The sequence below is a fragment of the Macaca nemestrina genome, chromosome 4 (assembly GCF_043159975.1).
Source record: "Macaca nemestrina isolate mMacNem1 chromosome 4, mMacNem.hap1, whole genome shotgun sequence".
NCBI lineage: Eukaryota > Metazoa > Chordata > Mammalia > Primates > Cercopithecidae > Macaca > Macaca nemestrina.
Genome location: NC_092128.1, coordinates 149,476,640 through 149,494,335, shown reverse-complemented (window position 1 = coordinate 149,494,335; position 17,696 = coordinate 149,476,640). Strand labels below are relative to the sequence as shown.

At 46.3% G+C, this 17,696-nt stretch overlaps 1 protein-coding gene across 2 annotated transcripts in view; it reads left to right on the top strand.

Moving 5' to 3' along the window:
- Window positions 1-1,065: 1,065 nt before the first annotated feature.
- LOC105497921 (cytohesin 3) overlaps window positions 1,066-17,696 on the top strand; it is a 116,294-nt gene continuing 99,663 nt past the window's right edge. Inside the window, exon 1 of one of the 2 annotated variants that reach the window (XM_011769458.3) lies at window positions 1,066-1,217. In XM_011769458.3, the coding sequence (XP_011767760.1) occupies window positions 1,184-1,217 (34 nt within the window). In that variant the 5' untranslated portion in view covers window positions 1,066-1,183. The remainder of the gene's footprint in view (window positions 1,218-17,696) is intronic. The other variant, XM_011769467.3, reaches the window with a different exon arrangement.

Here is a 17,696-nt window from a genome sequence, read left to right as displayed (position 1 = left end):
GACGGAGTCTCGCTGTGTTGCCCAGGCTGGAGTGCAGTGGCCGAATATCAGCTCACTGCAAGCTCCACCTCCTGGGTTTACGCCATTCTCCTGCCTCAGCCTCCCGAGTAGCTGGGACTATAGGCGCCTGCCACCTCGCCCGGCTATTTTTTTGTATTTTTTAGTAGAGACGGGGTTTCATCATGTTAGCCAGGATGGTCTCGATCTCCTGACCTCGTGATCCTCCCGTCTCGGCCTCCCAAAGTGCTGGGATTACAGGCTTGAGCCACCGCGCCCGGCCCATTTTGTTAATTTAAACATGCACTCACCAGGAGGGAAGGAGGAGAGCGTCCAATATATATAAGACAGCTGAAAGACTGGAATTATTCTGACATGCATGTCTTAGGAAGAAGGCCTGATCTTTTTCTGTTTTTTTGAGACAGGGTCTCACTCTGCCACCCAGACTGGAGTGCAGTGATGCAATGATAACTCACTGCAGCCTCTGCCTACTGGGCTCAACTGACGTGACCTCATACCTCAGCCTCCCCAGTAGCTGGAACTACAAGCACAGGCCACCATGCCCAGGTAATCAAAAAAATTTTCTGTAGAGACGGGGTCTCGCTATGTTACCGGGGCTGGTCTCCAACTTCTGGTCTCTAGCCATCCTCCCACCTCGGCCTCTCAAAGTATTGGAATACAGGTGTGAACCACCGAGCCTAGCCAGGCCTGACTTCTGAATGCGTTCGTTTCCTGATCTTTTACCCCCAGTGCACGTGTATGTTGCACCCCTGGCCACTGGGTTTTGCAGAGTGTTGCGTTCCAGTGTCCGGGGCCCCACGCCCGTCCGCAGGCTACTGGAATGCTGAGGGCGAGGGGGCTTCGTTTCACTCGCACCACGTCGGCCCGCACCCCAGGGGCGGGGTCTACCGCCTCCCCCAGCACAGACGCCGCCGGGCCCGGCCGGTCCCCGAGGGCGGGGCCGCGCGGCCCCACGCCCCACCCACTGCGAGCAGAGGCGGGGCATGGGTCACGTGACGGCACGCCGAACAGCGAGGCCCCGCCCGGCGGGAGGAGGCCCGGCCGCGACCCGGGCCGCGAGCTGAGGAGCCGCCCGGTCTCCCGCGCGCTCGCTCCGGCGGCGTCCCCAGCCCTCGGCCCCTCTGTTGCCGGCCTCCGGCTCGCCGGCTGCGAGAGTGGCCTCAAGATGGATGAAGACGGCGGCGGCGAGGGTGGTGGCGGTGAGTGTCGGAGGTGTGGCGGGCTTGCGGGCGGCCTGGGGTCGGGGGCCGGGGACCGGGGGTCGCCGGAGGAGAGGGGGTCGGAGGCAGCGGCAGCGGCGGCGGCGCCTGCTGGAGGCCTGAGGCGCGCCGGGCCGGGGCCGCGGCGGGGTCTCCGGGGGCCCAAGGGAGGGGGCGGGCCGGGGTCGCCGTCCGCCGCTGGCGAGGGTCTGGGTACCAGGCCAGGGCTGCTGCGGGCCGGGGTCGCCCCGGAGTCTCGGGCCGGGATTCGGGGGCCGCCCCTCTGGGGCGGGGTACCTTGCGGGGCGACCTTCCCCGCATCTTGTCGCCAAGGGCGTCCACGCCCTCCGGAGTCCGGCGTTTCGGACGCCCCCTTTCAGCTCAGGTGGGCGGAAGCGGCTGAGCCGGTGGGAAACCGGGAGGGGAAAGTTTTGCACTGGAGGCTCCTCGGGGGTACAGGAGGGGAGGGCCGGGGAACGGTTGGAAAGCGTGGCAGTCTGCTTGGCTTTGGGTCAGAAACGGTCGCTGGATTTGCTCGAACGGGGAGGGGGCCAGCTGGAGTCCAGGTCAGAGTAGACGTTTTAGGAAACGGCAGACGCGACAGAGTGAGCAAAAAACTCCGTGGGGTCGAGGGTGGGGGTCACGAGCTGCACCCAGCACCGAGGCGAGACCGGAGAGCCAGGTGTGCCCGGAGCCCCGTGTGCTCCCGAGTGGGTCGGATCGGTGCCCGGCGTGGCCCAGGTGGTCTTGTGCCTGACGTTCGGTTTCCTCTTGCTGGAGGAATCGTGTTTGTTGGAAATTATTTCGTGGAATACAAATGACTGCTAGGTCATGCTGGGAATTAGATTTTAAAAACAGAAGAACGTGCCTCTGTATGGAGTGGGTGTTCGCTTTGGAAAGCAAAGGGTTAATGCCCGTGTTTTTACAGGAACAGCCGAAGTTGAGGTTCTCTAGACTTTTTTTTTTTTTTTCTAAAGATCTCCTTTGAGCTGACAGAGAAATCATCAGAATCATCAGAACCCCATGTAATAAGGGAGCAGTTTAGAGAAATCTTAATTACAGGCTGCCGGAGCAGCTGCCTGTAAGAATCAGCAGGATTGAATGCTTCAGGATGAAGTGGTTCATCATCAAGGTGCCTTCTAGAATTCAAGTGCTGCTCAGAGGGTGATTTTTTTTTTTGCCGAAAGACGTGATGCAGCCAGGATGGTGGGAAGTTGGCACCCGTCATGGCATTTGGCGAGTTCAGTTCGCATAGTTGAAGCTGGGGTAGCACTGTGGCACCGAGTGGGTGTGTTGATGAAAAGGGAGCGCTGTGGAACGAAGGAGCCGAGTTGCGAACCCTCCTACAGTCAGGCTGTCCGTCTGGAGCCATGAGATCCTAAGGAATGGATTCCCGGTGGATGTCGTGTTTCCTGCCTGTCACAATTTGGGCATAGCAGTTTTCCCTTGTTAGAAAAGAAAGACAACTGTAATATGCAAACGTTGGACATTAGCGTCAAGGCAGCTAGCTGGCTTGGCAGTTTTGTTTGTAAGGTGCTTTGGGCTTTGTGAGTAAAGAAGTGTAGACTTGAAGATAAAAGCAGGCATAAAGAGGAAAAAAGGCGGCTTTAATGTGCTCCAGCAATTTGCAGATCTTGAGTACTGTAACAAAGCATGATATAAAATATCAAAAGTCTTAAAACTGTCCTTGGGTTGTTAATATCTCTTCTGGGAATATATCACAGGGTAACAACCTTAAACCCCTCACATATAAAGATGTGTATTATGCTGTTTATAATAGCAAAAAATTGGAAACAGCAATGCCAAGAGTAGGGGCATGGTGAGGTAAATTATGGGAAGTTTATTGAAGTATTTTACAACCATTAAAATAAGCCGTTTTATACATCATGGTCTAAACAACATAAAAATTAGTGACATGGATTATTTTCTTTTTATATTTTCCAAGTTTCTGAAATAAGTGTGTATTTCAGATTTGAAAAAAAACTCGTCAAAGACATGAATGTTTTAAGTGTATCATTTAATTCATCTCACTGGAACATTCAACAATGAGGATTTATTTATTGATTGCCCATCAAAATGCCAGCCAGCATGTTAGGTGCTGGAAAATAACTTTTAACCTTTATTGATTTAGTTTATTAGTAGCTTTCTCCCTTGCTGTGTGACAGACACTTAAAAATATTTTTGGCAATATTAGGATATTTATTTTTGAAACAGGTGAAAACGTTTTGAAATATGAGTGATATTGTAATTATTGTATAAACTTTATGTGCTTATATTTAACTCTTGGCGGTTGGAAGTTTTGAAGTTAACATATCTCTTTACAGTTAATACCATTTAGATTTAAAAAAAATGCTTTAAAATTCATGTTTAAAAAAATAAAGTTCAGCTCTTTGAAAGAAAACCGTTTTCAGTTGCCAGCAGATTATAAAGCATAACATTTTTTGGTATATTTTTAGAGTATGGTACATAATGTTGAACAGTATCTGGGGGAGTCAGTTCGGCTTGTTTAAAAGATAGGGTAAACTATTCCAACAGTAGTTATCGCAGAGGCCAAAGATAATTGAAAAGGTCTTTTTTTGTTAATGGTCAGATTAAAAGACTTAAAAAATGGATTCCTACTTGCTGTTTTTATAAGTTAATTTAGCTTTTTGTCCACTGTATTGTTCTTTCAATGCAAGATAAGGAGAGAGAGGATGGTGGCGTGAATGGCTGGAAGGCAGTTACAAGAGGAGGGAGTAGGGGGTTACAAGATTAGGAGAACACATTGTTCCTTACAGTGTGTGCAGAGTGTAGTTAAGGCACTTTAATTCCTTTGGGACTTTGTTGCCTTTCAGTTTTTCGAGAGCAGTTCTTCAGCTAAGTCTCTACTTGGAGGGTGGCTGACTAGTTTGGCCCGTTGGGATTGTTTTCATGCCCTCTTTGGGCATCTGTCTGATGTATGGTCCTGAATGGATCATCCCTGGCAGACGAGGTGAATTAACTCTAATTGGCATTCCTCTCTCTGTCCCCTTCACTCCCTGATCAGTGTAGGTGTCTGTGCTTCAGGTGAAGAGATGCTGAGCCTTGTTCATAATAAAATACATGCAAATTAAGACTAGACTGAGCTCCCACCTTTCACCTTCAGACAGGCGATAACCCCCAAGTGTGAAAAGTCTGTTTCCAGTTTGAAACGTTTGAACGGCAAGGCCGTTTCAAACATTGACGGGTAGGAGTGTAAATTAGTCACAGGCAGGGCCAGCCCATGTCCTGTTGGCTCAGGTCCATTTCTTGCCCTTTCCCTGCAGAGACTCACCCCTGCAGGCAACATTTCCCAGGCCCTTGGTCAGCTGGCTTCCGGCTGGGATTGGCCACTGGGAGCCACTGGCAGGAGGAATGGCAGGAGGAAGGACGAAAACAGGTTATTTCCCCTGGGTCTGCCTCAGGCAGAGTCTCTGGCAGGTGCCTTGTCTCCTTTTGGCTCCAGCTTCTGCCCCTTGGTCCTAGTCTTTGAGTCTTGGAAATACCTCCTCCCTTTTACTCTCTATTTGAGAAGTGGTAACAGCAGCTTGCTGTTGCTAATCTCTGGGTTATCATTTCCTGTTTGGCTTTTCAGTTTTTCCAACACGCCTGTCACTAATTCCTTATATTAAATTCCCTCTATATCAGATTCTTAAAGGGATGGTTGCTCTGGATGTCTCTTTCTCTGGGTGGACCCTGATAGATACAAGTGCTTTAGGCAGTAGCTTTAAAAATTATAGGCGTGTAAATCCTTTGACCCAGCAATCCAGTTCTAGGAATTTAACCTGCAGATATATTTGTACACGTGTGAGATAACATAGGTACGAGATTATTTATTGCCTTGAGTGTCCATCAGCAAGCAGGGAACTTATCAGATAAGTCCATACCCAGATGGTTAATGAGGTTGTAAAGTTGTAGAAAGGAACGAGGAAGCTCTTTTCTTAGTTGACGTGGAGAGATCTCCAAAATATCTTGTTAAGTTACAAGAGCAGGCGGGGTGCGGTGGCTCACACCTATAATCCCAGCACTTTGGGAGGCCGAGGCGGGTGGGTCATTTGAGGTCAGGAGTTCGAGACCAGCTTGGCCAACATGGTGAAACTCTGTCTCTACTAAAAAAAAAATACAAAAATTAGCCAGGCCTGGTGGCATGCGCCTGTAATCTCAGCTACTCGGGAGGCTGAGGCAGGAGAATTGCTTGAGCCTGGGAGGCGGAGGTTGCGGTGAGCTGAGATTATGCCATTGCACTCCAGTCTGGGCAGCAGAGTGAGACTCTGTCTCAAAAAAAAAAAAAAAACAAGAGCAAAATATAGGAAAATATGCATTGCGTGCTCCCATTCTTGTTTTTTGAAAGAGGAAGTGATGGTTGATACATGCAGATTCCCTGGAAGGTGAAATGAGGAACCAATAACAGTGGTTACCTGTTTGGAGAGGATGATGGGAACTGAGTGGATGGGGAATATATGTGGGGAGGAAACTTTTCACTGTGTGCCTTTTTATTTTTTGAAATTCAAAAAAGTTTGAATAATCTATCTTTACTTTTTCTAAAATTGGAAAGCAGTTTCATAGAAAAATAGTATGCTGGTAAGAAAACACCCATTTTACACCTTTTTTGAGGGAATTTTTATAGATTAAAAAATATGGCCGGGCACAGTAGCTCATGCCTGTAATCCCAGCACTTTGGGGGGCTGAGGTGGGTAGATCATGAGGTCAGGAGTTCGAGACCAGCCTGGCCAATATGGTGAAACCCCGTCTCTACTAAAAATACAAAAATTAGCCGGGCAGGCCGGGCACGGTGGCTCAAGCCTGTAATCCCAGCACTTTGGGAGGCCGAGACGGGCGGATCACGAGGTCAGGAGATCGAGACCATCCTGGCTAACACGGTGAAACCCCGTCTCTACTAAAAAAAAAAAAAAATACAGGCCGGGCGCGGTGGCTCACGCCTGTAATCCCAGCACTTTGGGAAGCCGAGGCGGGCGGATCACAAGGTCAGGAGATCGAGACCACAGTGAAACCCCGTCTCTACTAAAAATACAAAAAATTAGCCGGGCGCGGTTGTGGGCGCCTGTAGTCCCAGCTACTCGGGAGGCTGAGGCAGGAGAATGGCGTGAACCCGGGAGGCGGAACTTGCAGTGAGCCGAGATCGCGCCACTGCACTCCAGCCTGGGCTGGGCGACAGAGCGAGACTCCGTCTCAAAAAAAAAAAAAAAAAAAAAAAAAAATACAAAAAGCTAGCCGGGCGAGGTGGCGGGCGCCTGTAGTCCTAGCTACTCGGGAGGCTGAGGCAGGAGAATGGTGTGAACCCGGGAGGCGGAGCTTGCAGCGATAGAGCGAGACTTCGTCTCAAAAAAAAAAAAAAAAAAAAAAAAAAAAAAAAAAATTAGCCGGGCATAGTGGCATGGGCCTGTAGTCCCAGCTGCTCGGGAGGCTGAGGCAGGAGAATTGCTTGAACCCGGGAGGCAGAGGTTGCAGTAAGCGGAGATAGTGCCACTGCCTGGCAACGGAGTGAGACTTGGTCTCAAAACAAAGAAAATATTCTGGGAAGACAGCAACAGAAAGATAACATGATATCCAGTGTAAGGTTATAAAATGTCTGTTTTTCAGTCTGTAGTAAGTTAACTACTGTACTTTGGAGAGTTTAAAAAGTGGATGCTTTTAGATTATGCTTAGAGCATATTCTTCTGTAGTCATTTACTCAAATATTGATAGTGTTTCTACCAAATACCAGGTTCTTCTGTGCATGACACAAGAGCTATTAGTGCCTGTGTTATGCCGTTTTTGCATTGCTCTAAAGAAATACCTAGGCCGGGCGCGGTGGCTCAAGCCTGTAATCCCAGCACTTTTGGGAGGCCGAGACGGGTGGATCACGAGGTCAGGAGATCGAGACCATCCTGGCTAACACGGTGAAACCCCGTCTCTACTAAAAAATACAAAAAAATTAGCCGGGCGAGGTGGCGGGCGCCTGTAGTCCCAGCTACTCGGGAGGCTGAGGCAGGAGAATGGCGTGAACCTGGGAGGCGGAGCTTGCAGTGAGCTGAGATCCGGCCACTGCACTCCAGCCTGGGCGACAAAGCGAGACTCCGTCTCAAAAAAAAAAAAAAAAAAAAAAAAAAAAAAAAAGAAATATCTGAGCCTGGCTTGTATATAAAGAAACGAGGTTTCACGGACTCATGGTTCTGCAGCCTGCACAGGCATGGTGCCAGGATCTGCTCGGCTTCCGAGGAGGCCTCAGGGAGCTTTTTACTCATAGTGGAAGGTGAAGCAGGATCAGGCACATCACATGGCCAGCGCAGGAGCGAGAGGGAAGAAATGCCACACCCTTAAACGACCAGCTCTCAGGGGTCCTTACTGTTGCAAGGGCAGCACTGAGCCATGAGGGATCTGCCTTCATGATCCAGTTGCCTCCCCTCCAACATTGGGGATTACAGTTCAACATGAGATTTGGGCGGGGCATGTATCAAAACTGTATCAGTGCCTAATGGTGGTGAATACCACAGATAAATTTCCCATGTTCATGAAGCTCATGTTTAGATGGAGAGACAGACAAAAGAGGTAAACAGCTATCTATAAAGTAATCACATATTATGCTAGGTGTGTTAAAGGAAATCAACAAGAGGTTGAGGAAGAGAAAGTGTGGGATGGGAGAAGTGTAGGGAAAGCCCATGGCCAGGCAAGGCTTCTGAGGAAATGCCCTTCGAGTGCAAGCTATAGGGATAGTGGACCAGACAGAAGGAAAGGCATGGAGCTGGCAAGAGCTGAGTATTCTAGAGAATTAAAAGCAGCTTTGTATGGCTTGAACAGACAGTGAAGCGGGAGAGATAGGCTGGGGCCATGTCAGGCATTCAGTAGCTAAGGAATGCAGATTTTATTCTAAGTACATGAAGCTGCTGAAAGATTTTTAAACAGGAATATCTCCTTTGATTTACATTTCAATAATTTTAGCTAATATTTGCTTGATGCTGTATGTCCTTCGTACTTTCTATGTCTTAATTTATTAACTCTTTATAATATTACTATTTACAGATTGGAAAATGGAGGCATAGGGAAGCTAAATAATTTGTCTCAGATTTCACAGCTAGCAAGTGGTGGAGCTGCGATTGGAACGCAGGCCTTCTGTTTCAGAATCCGTACTCTCAACCACTGCCCCCTGCTTTTTAAAGAAGCATATTCTTGACTCCTGAGTGGAGAATGGATTGGAGGAGGAGAAGGGAGGACTTGGGAGAAGGGAGTTGTTGCAGTGGTTCAGGTGAGAGTTACAGGGGCTTGGTGGGTTAGGGTGGTAGTGGAAAATATGGAGGGAAGATACGTATAAAATACATCTGCATAAAACATACAGAAAAATACAAAGAATAATGAAACCAGCACTCTTATTCCCACTACTCAGAATTGACATAATAGCTGTCAATGTTCTGTTGCATTTTTTAGGTCTATTTTTTAAAAAATAAAGCATTACTGGTAAGTCTCTCCATCTCAGTATATTGTGGTGGTGTTCTTCCAGTTGCTCAGACCAAAATTTTGGTGCCATCTTTCATTTCTTTTGCCTTAAGCCTTATGACGGTTCTCCCATTGTCATCCTTGTTCACACTGCAGCCAGGGCGATTCCCTTTGATACTTAGGTCATGTCACTCCTCGCTTAAAGTTTGCTCTTTCCTCGGTTTATTCAGAATCCTATTCTCAGACCTTACCGTGGCCTACACGCTGTAGTTTAGGAGGCTGCAAGCTCTTCTGTTTTCTTTTTTGAAATGGAGTCTTGCTCTGTCACCTGGGCCGGAGTGCAGTGGAGCGATCTCGGCTCACTGCAACCTCTGCCTCCTGGGTTCAAGCGATTCTCCTACCTCAGCCTCCTGAGTATCTGGGATTACAGGCGTGTGCCACCACGCCTGGCTAATTTTTTGTAAATTTTTTTTTTTCTAGTAGAGACAGGGTTTCACCATATTGGCCAGGCGGATCTCGAACTCCTGACCTCGTGATCTGCCCACCTCCGCCTCCCAAAGTGCTGGGAATACAGGCGTGAGCCACTATGCCCGGCCAAGCTTTTTTTAATAAAAGGGCCAGATAGTAAACCTTGTAGGCTTTGTGGGTCACATACGGTCTCTGTCACAAGTCTTTTTTTTTTTTTTCCCATAGCCTTTTCAATATGTAAAAAAACATTCTGACCTTGGGGACTGCCCTTGACCACTACTCTAGTCCCCTGCTATCTCTGACATTTCCCGTCGCTCCTCTCCTGTTTCCTCCCTGACTCTGGTCTGTCTCATTGGTCTCCTTGCCAAGCACACTCCTGCCTCAGTGCCTTTGCACTTGCTTCCCCTGTAGTGGTTTCCTCTCAGATACCTGCATGTGGTGTATTCTTGCCTCTTTCAAGTTTCTGCTCAAATGTTTCCTTATCACAGAAGTCTTCCTTGACCACCTGTCTAAAATCACATTCATTGTTACTCCCAGCTTTATTTTTCTTCCTTAGCACGTGTCACCCCTTACCTATTATCTATGTGTTTCTTTTCTCTTAGAATGTGAGTTCTATGAAAGTAAGAGTATTTTCTGCTTTTATCCACAGTTGTATCTCCAAGATCTAGGACAGTGCTTGGGACATGGTAGCCTTTCAGTAAATATTTGTTAATAAATATTGAATAAAGTTGAAGTCACTTTTGTCTAGCAATCCTTGGTCCTTTTGCTTTTTGCTTTCATGTTTCCTAGAGGCAACCGTTATGAATTTGATATGGGGCTCTCTGGTGTATGGTGCTTTTGTTTGTTTTTTGAGATGGAGTCTCACTCTGTCACCCAGGCTGGAGTGCAGTGGTGTGATCTCAGCTCACTGCAACCTCCATCTCCTAGGTTCAAGCGATTCTTCTGCCTCAGCCTCCCAGGTAGCTGGGATTACAGGTGGGCGCCACTACACCCAGCTAATTTTTGTATTTTTAGTAGAGACAGTATCTCAGTATCTCACCATGTTGGCCAGGCTGGTCTCGAACTCCTGACCACAAGTGATCCACTCGCTTTGGCCTCCCAAAGTGCTTGGATTACAGGCATGAGCCACCGTGCCTGGCCTGGTATATGTTTCATACTTTAACAGATGTGCGTGTGCCTCCATAAGCAATGTACAGGTCTTTTTTTCCCCTCTCTTTTGATACGGAGTTTCGCTCTTGTTGCCCAGGCTGGAGTGCAATGGTGCGATCTTGGTTCACTGCAACCTCCGCCTCCCTGATTCAAGCGATTCTCCTGCCTCAGCCTCCCGAGTAGCTGGGATTACAGGTGCCCGCCACCATGCCCAGCTAATTTTTTGCATTTTTAGTAAAGATGGGGTTTCACCATGTTGGACAGGCCGGTCTTGAACTTCTGACCTCAGATGATCCGCCCACCTTGGCCTTCCAAAGTGCTGGGATTACAGGTGTGAGCAACCGTACTCGGCCCTAATTTGTTTTAAAAAGTTTATAGGCCGGGTGCGGTGGCTCAAGCCTGTAATCCCAGCACTTTGGGAGGCCGAGATGGGCGGATCACGAGGTCAGGAGATCGAGACCATCCTGGCTAACACGGTGAAACCCCGTCTCTACTAAAAAATACAAAAAACTAGCCGGGCGAGGTGGCGGGCGCCTGTAGTCCCAGCTACTTGGGAGGCTGAGGCAGGAGAATGGCGTAAACCCGGGAGGCAGAGCTTGCAGTGAGCTGAGATCCGGCCACTGCACTCCAGCCCGGGCGACAGAGCGAGACTCCGTCTCAAAAAAAAAAAAAAAAAAAAAAAAAGTTTATAAAGCCAAGATCACACAGTGTGTAATCTTCTGCAGCTTGCATTAGAGATTATCTTTGTGATTATATATAGATCTTGTTTATTTTAATTGTGATCACGTTTTGTCTATCTTGTCTTGTGTTGAACTTTTTTTTTTTTGAAGACAGTGTCCTCACTGTGTTGCCCAGGCTGGAGCACAGTGGTGCGATCTTGGCTCACTGCAACCTCCACCTCCCGGCTTCAAGCCGTTCTTCTGCCTTAGCCACTTGAGTAGCTAGGATTACAGGCTTGCAACACCATGCCCTACTAAATTTTTTGCATTTTTAATAGAGACAGGTTTTTGCTATGTTGGCCAGGCTGATCTCGAACTCCTGACCTCAGGTGATCTGCCTGCCTTGGCCTCCCAAAGTGCTGGGATTACAGGTGTGAGCCACCGGGTTTAGCCCTGTGTTGAACTTGTTAATGTCAGTGTTACACTGGTGGTGGTACAAACGGCACTGAGGTGAGCTCCTTAGTCTTCTCTCCCCTCACAGTTTATCTAGAGTATATTTCTGGAATTGCAGTTGTGAGTTATAGGCATGCTTCAGTTTTAATAGATAACAGATTGCTTTCTCATTAGGGGCTTGTGAATAGTGTGATTTCCCAGCATTGTAATGAGCACACAGTGTTTACCTTACTTTTTTTTTTTTTTTTTTTGAGACGGAGTCTCGCTCTGTCGCCCAGGCTGGAGTGCAGTGGCGCAATCTCGGCTCACTGCAAGCTCCGCCTCCCGGGTTCACGCCATTCTCTGGCCTCAGCCTCCCGAGTAGCTGGGACTACAGGCGCCCGCCACTGCACCCGGCTAATTTTTTCTATTTTTAGTAGAGACGGGGTTTCACCATGGTCTCGATCTCCTGACCTTGTGATCCGCCCGCCTCGGCCTTCCAAAGTGCTGGGATTACAGGCGTGAGCCACCGCGCCCGGCCTACCTTACTTTTAAATGTTTGCCTATCTCATGAGTAAGAAATGATGTATTGTTTTAATTTGTGTTGCTTTATAGTGATGAAATATATTTTTTAAAACTTTTATATTAGGTTCAGGGGTACATGTGAAGGTTTGTTGTAAGTGAGCTCTTGTTACGGGATAGAATGTATTTTGGAGAATCAGATGGACATACTGTCAGCTTGGTGAAGGTTAGAGGTACAGGAACTGCAGGAATCAAATATGACTAGGTTTCTGGCTTGGTAGTGGTGTTGCTTAATGAATGGGAAAAAACTATTTTGAGGGTTCATTTCTTTGTTTTTTTGGGTCAAAAATATCTTTACTTTGCCTCCACTTAAAAATTTTTTTTTTTTTTTTTTTGAGACGGAGTCTCGCTCTGTCACCCAAGCTGGAGTGCAGTGGCCGGATCTCAGCTCACTGCAAGCTCCACCTCCCGGGTTCACGCCATTCTCCTGCCTCAGCCTCCCGAGTAGCTGGGACTACAGGTGTCCGCCACCTCGCCCAGCTAGTTTTTTGTATTTTTTTAGTAGAGACGGGGTTTCACCGTGTTAGCCAGGATGGTCTCGATCTCCTGACCTTGTGATCCGCCCGTCTCGGCCTCCCAAAGTGCTGGGATTACAGGCTTGAGCCACCGCGCCCGGCCACTTAAAATTTTTTAATTACAGAGTCGCACTCTGTTGCTCAGGCTGGAGAGCAGTGATGCCATCATAGCTCACTGTAGCCTTGAACTCCTGGGCTCAAGCAGTCCTCCTGCCTCAGCCTCCCGAGTAGCTGGGACTACAGGCATGTACCACTGTGCTAAGCTTGCCTCTGTTTTTGAAGGATAGTTTCATCAGGATTATAGTTGTAGGCTTTCAAGTTAATTTCTTGCAATTTTTAATTTTTTGGTGAAGATCGGAGGTCTCACTGTGTTGCTCAGGCTGGTGTTGAACTACTGGCCTCAAGTGATCCAAAGTGTTGGGATTACAGGCATCAGCCACTGAGCCTGGCCTTCCTGCAGCATTTCGAAGGGGTAATTTGATTGCCTTCTGGCTTCCATTGATTCTGTGGAGAAGTCAGCTGCATCAGTCTTACTGTCACTCTTTTCCAGTTAGTGTTTTTTCTTCCCTTTAGGCTGCTTTTAAGATGTTCTCTTTGGGTTTGGTTTTCAGCTGTTATGTGGTGTGTCCAGATGTGGTTTTCCTCAAATGTATCCTGCTTGGGATTAGTTGTTCTTTTTCTTTTTGGCAGTGCTGTGACAAAGCTTGATCTTAAATTAGATTTACAGAATTCTTGTTCATTATCTCTTCATTGATTGCTTCTGCTGCATTTCCTATCTCATCTCCTTCCAGGACTAATTACCTGTACATTAAATGTGTCCTCTGTGTTGTGTCCTGTATGTCTTAGATTCTTTTTTTTTTTTTTTTGAGACAGAGTCTTGCTCTGTCGCCCAGGCTGGAGTGCAGTGGCCGGATCTCAGCTCACTGCAAGCTCCGCCTCCTGGGTTTACGCCATTCTCCTGCCTCAGCCTCCCGAGTAGCTGGGACTACAGGCGCCCGCCACCTCGCCCGGCTAGTTTTTTGTATTTTTAGTAGAGACGGGGTTTCACCGTGTTAGCCAGGATGTTCTCCATCTCCTGACCTCGTGATCCGCCTGTCTCGGCCTCCCAAAGTGCTGGGATTACAGGCTTGAGCCACCGTGCCCGGCCATGTCTTAGATTCTTTTCTGTATTCTTTATGCCTTTGCCTCTCTGTGGTTCATTCTATATCTTCTTCTGACTTATATTCCATTGTACTAATCCTTTCTTCAACTGTAATTGCTGTTAAACTCATTTATTGAGTTCTTAATTTCCATTATTGTCTTTTCCAGTTTTCTTGATTTTTTTTTTAAGATTCCAATTTTCTGCTGGCATTTTTTATCTTGTCAACTGCTTTATTAAACAAATCACAGTTAAAGTCTGTGTCTGATAACTGTGATATTTGGATGCCTTGTGAGTGAGCGTGTTCTGTTGTCTGTTTTCGCTTTTATTTTTGTAGAGCAAGCTTCTCAATATGTTTCCCAGACTGGTGTTGAACTCCTGCCTCAAATGATCTGCCTGCCTCAGCCTCCAAAGGTGCTGGGATTACAGGCCTGAGCCAACTCACCTGGCTGGAACATCACTTTAAAATTATGAGGCTTGGTCTATTCTGGTTTACCCTTCTCCTAGGTTATAGCCTTCAGTGGTTCCCACTGAAAGCTTGGGATGCTTCCCAGGGCCTCTTCTACTTGGCAAGCCCCTGAACTCTAATTTTTGTCCCCTCAGTCCCCTAAGACTGGTGGCTATTCTGCTGACCTTCTTGGATTCTCAGTCACTTGATTCTGTTTGGTATTTTGGCTTCCCAGCTTCTGTGAATTGGCAAATCCCTCAAGGAGAAGAGTGGCCCCGGTGATTGGACTCACTTCTCTGCACTCCCCTTTTCTCTCTGGAATCCTGGCCTCCAGAGTCCTCACTGCATGGGTAGCTCTCTGATGCCTTCAAACAGTTGTTTCTAATAATTTGTTCAGCTTTTAAAGTTGTTCTTGGCAGAAAGGTTGGTCTACAATGAGCTAGTCAGCTTTTTACTGGAAGCAGACTCTCAGGAATTCAATTTTGCTATTTAAAATGGACTTGTCAGTGAGATATCCTAGTGGAGATGGTAGGTAGACTGTGTCAGTCTGCTGCTCAGAAGACTAATTTGGGTAGGAGATAAACATTGGGGAGATTTTAATTCATGTGAGTGGATGAGCTCACATGGGAAGAGAGTTGAGAGAGGAGAAAAATCCTAGGACTGAGGACAATGCAGCAAAGCTGACTGGCAGGGTAACCAGTGAGGCCCAGGTAGCCTTGAATTGAAGATTGTGTGGCATTGCAGAAGAGAGAAGGAGTGATCAGCTGTGTTGAATGCACTTACAGACGGCCTAAAATGGGATGGAGACATGTCTACTGGACTTGGTGATGTTAAAGAAAAACAGTTTGGGGAGAGGCAGGGAGCTAGCTAGACTGGAATGGGCTAAGGAGCTAGTGGGGGAAGGTGTGTCTTTGCTGAAGGAAAGGCACGTGCCATGGGCCTTAATTGGAAATGTGGCATGTTATGAGAATAGAGGGGAAGCCCGCATGGCTGGAGCTAAGTGAGGGAAGGGTATGTCTGTTTTGCAGTGAAATATTTCTCAGGAAGTTTTCACAGGAGACCAGTAATAATTTATATCAGGCAGGTTAGAATAATAATGCTGTTTGCATTCTCACACTCTTAATATAAGTAACTTTGGGAGAGGTAGATCAGTTTTAAGAAATTATTGGCAGATCCTTTAGAAAGCGAGTTTGTCAGCCTGTAATGTAGGACTATTGCAACTTTTGAAATGAAATGAAATTAAAAAAATAGGTTTTGTCAAAGTATCCTAAAAGCTACTTAAGATATGTTAAATATTGGCTGGGCACGGTGGCTCACGCTTGTAATCCCAGCACTTTGGGAGGCCGAGGAGGGTGGATCACCTGAGATTGGGAGTTCGACACCAGCCTGACCACATGGAGAAACTCTGTCTCTACTAAAAATACAAAATGAGCCAGGTGTGGTGGTGCATGCCTGTAATCCTAGCTACTCAGGAGGCCGAGGCAGGAGAATCGCTTGAACCTGGGAGGCAGAGGTTCTGGTGAGCCGAGAACACGCCATTGCACTCCAGCCTGGGCAACAAGAGTGAAAATCTGTCTCAAAAAAAAAAAAAAATATATATATATATGTAAAATATTTTGAGTTTGTGGGGAAAATAGTAAATCATTTAAATGAGAGTAGAAAATACATGACTCTCCATCCTGATTTTTGAAGTTAACCAAACAAACTTTTTATAGTTAATGTCAAGTACCCAGTTAACGTAGAATAGATACAAGATTCTGTAGTGCTTTATAATTTGGCTGGAGCCAATACAGCAAGCATTTATTTCAGATAAATATCTTTTCAGTATTATGTAAATATTAGAAGAGATTCACCTGAGTCAATTTCAGTTGGCCAAGAAGATTTTTTGATTTACTTTCCTAGAGCAAATTTACTCTTTTAGCTGACTTGGTTTTTAGTAAGTCACCAGGAACACTGTTCAAATAGGAGAGAATAAAAGTTCCTGCTTTAAACTCTCAACAGGGCTATTGTTAATTACTGTAGTCTTCTTTTGAAAAGCTTATGTCTGTAATTAATAAAATCAGTAATTTGCTATAAAACAAAACATTTGGATGATGATCAGAAAGTATTTCCCAACATCTAGGTAATTCGTGATTTTTTTGTCCCCAAGTTTTCATCCAGATGTTTGGCAATGTGTAGACACAGCCTTACTGCAACTTTCTAATTCACTTTCATGGGAACATATAATATTCTCCGTTTATTTTGGACAGCAGAGTTTCCTTTTTCTCTGGACAGATACATATGAAACACATGCTCTTTGAGTGGAGTTTGTGGCCCTCTGAGAATTCTCTGAAGGAGGAAATGGGTTGACCTATTCGGTTGCTATGAAGTAAAAACAATCTTGTTTTCATTTTTTAGTGAACATCTGGGTTGCATTTATTTCACATTCTGGAGGTTCTGTAAAACCACAATTTGATAATATGAGGGTTCATTAAAGCAGTAATTACTGAGCTATTTTTATAGTTGATTCAAGAATTAGGGTGGCTGATAGACTTTAAACAATATTTTTTTCCTTTCTGTAAAATGTAAGTTAAATAACAACTCTTGATTTGAAACCATAAAATGGGATGTAGATATTTTGCAGGGCAGAAGAAGCATTGATCAACCAGTTTATTTCTCTGTTGCCCGTTGCTGTGTATCTTGTGGTCATTGTTATAGCCATATTTAACTCTGTGTAGAAGACATTGTTGATGCCCTATTGCAAATCCACCCTTCTTTGCTTCCTTGCCCACAGAACCATGAATTGTTTAGATATTTACCCATCAGGGAAGAGGACTTTATCACCACAAAGAGCTATATCTTAAATGGTCTAAGCAGCTGGGATAATCCCTCTTTCTTTATCCGTGAGTGGAGGAGAGGTGGAAGTGTCATCCAAGTCTGGCCAACGTGCAGGGCAGTTTGCAGGGAGATTTCTCCAAGAATTTTCTTCCTTCACAATAAATATATGAGGAGTTGCGTTTCTTTTCTTTTTTTTTTTTTTTTTGAGACTGGATCTTGCTCTGTCTCCTATGCCAGAGTGCAGTGGCATGATCATGGCTCTTTGCAGCCTCAACCTCCTTGGCTCAAGTGATCCCTCCACCTCAGCTTCTCAACTAGCTAGGCCCTCACCACCACGCTCAGCTAATTTAAAAATATTTTTTGAAAAAGAAATATTTTTTGTAGAGACAAGATCTTGCTATGTTGCCCAGGCTGGTCCTAAACTCCTGGCCTTAAGTGATCCATCCAGGAGTGAGCAACCGTGCCCAGCCCCGTTGCATTTCTTACGCTAGACTTCATTGGGCCTGGATGAGTAGCCAGCTTGCATTCACAATGGCTCTTAATTAAGCCTGTCCATTTCCAAGCCCATACCCTGAGGATGACCAGCGGAATTCTAGATGGTGCTGTTGCTGAATTTCACCCACCCAGGAACCTCCCTGCCTCCACATTTCCCGTCATGTGGGGCAGTAAATACCCCTCTTGTTTAAATGATTGAGCAGCAGTGTACTGTAACTTGGAGCTCAGGGCATCTGGCGTGATACCGGCTGTTCTCTCATTCATTCAGTAAGGATCTCCTCGCCATAGAGTGCAAAGAGAAAAACACCTTTTCTCTTCCATAAATATTCATTAAGCATATAAATATTA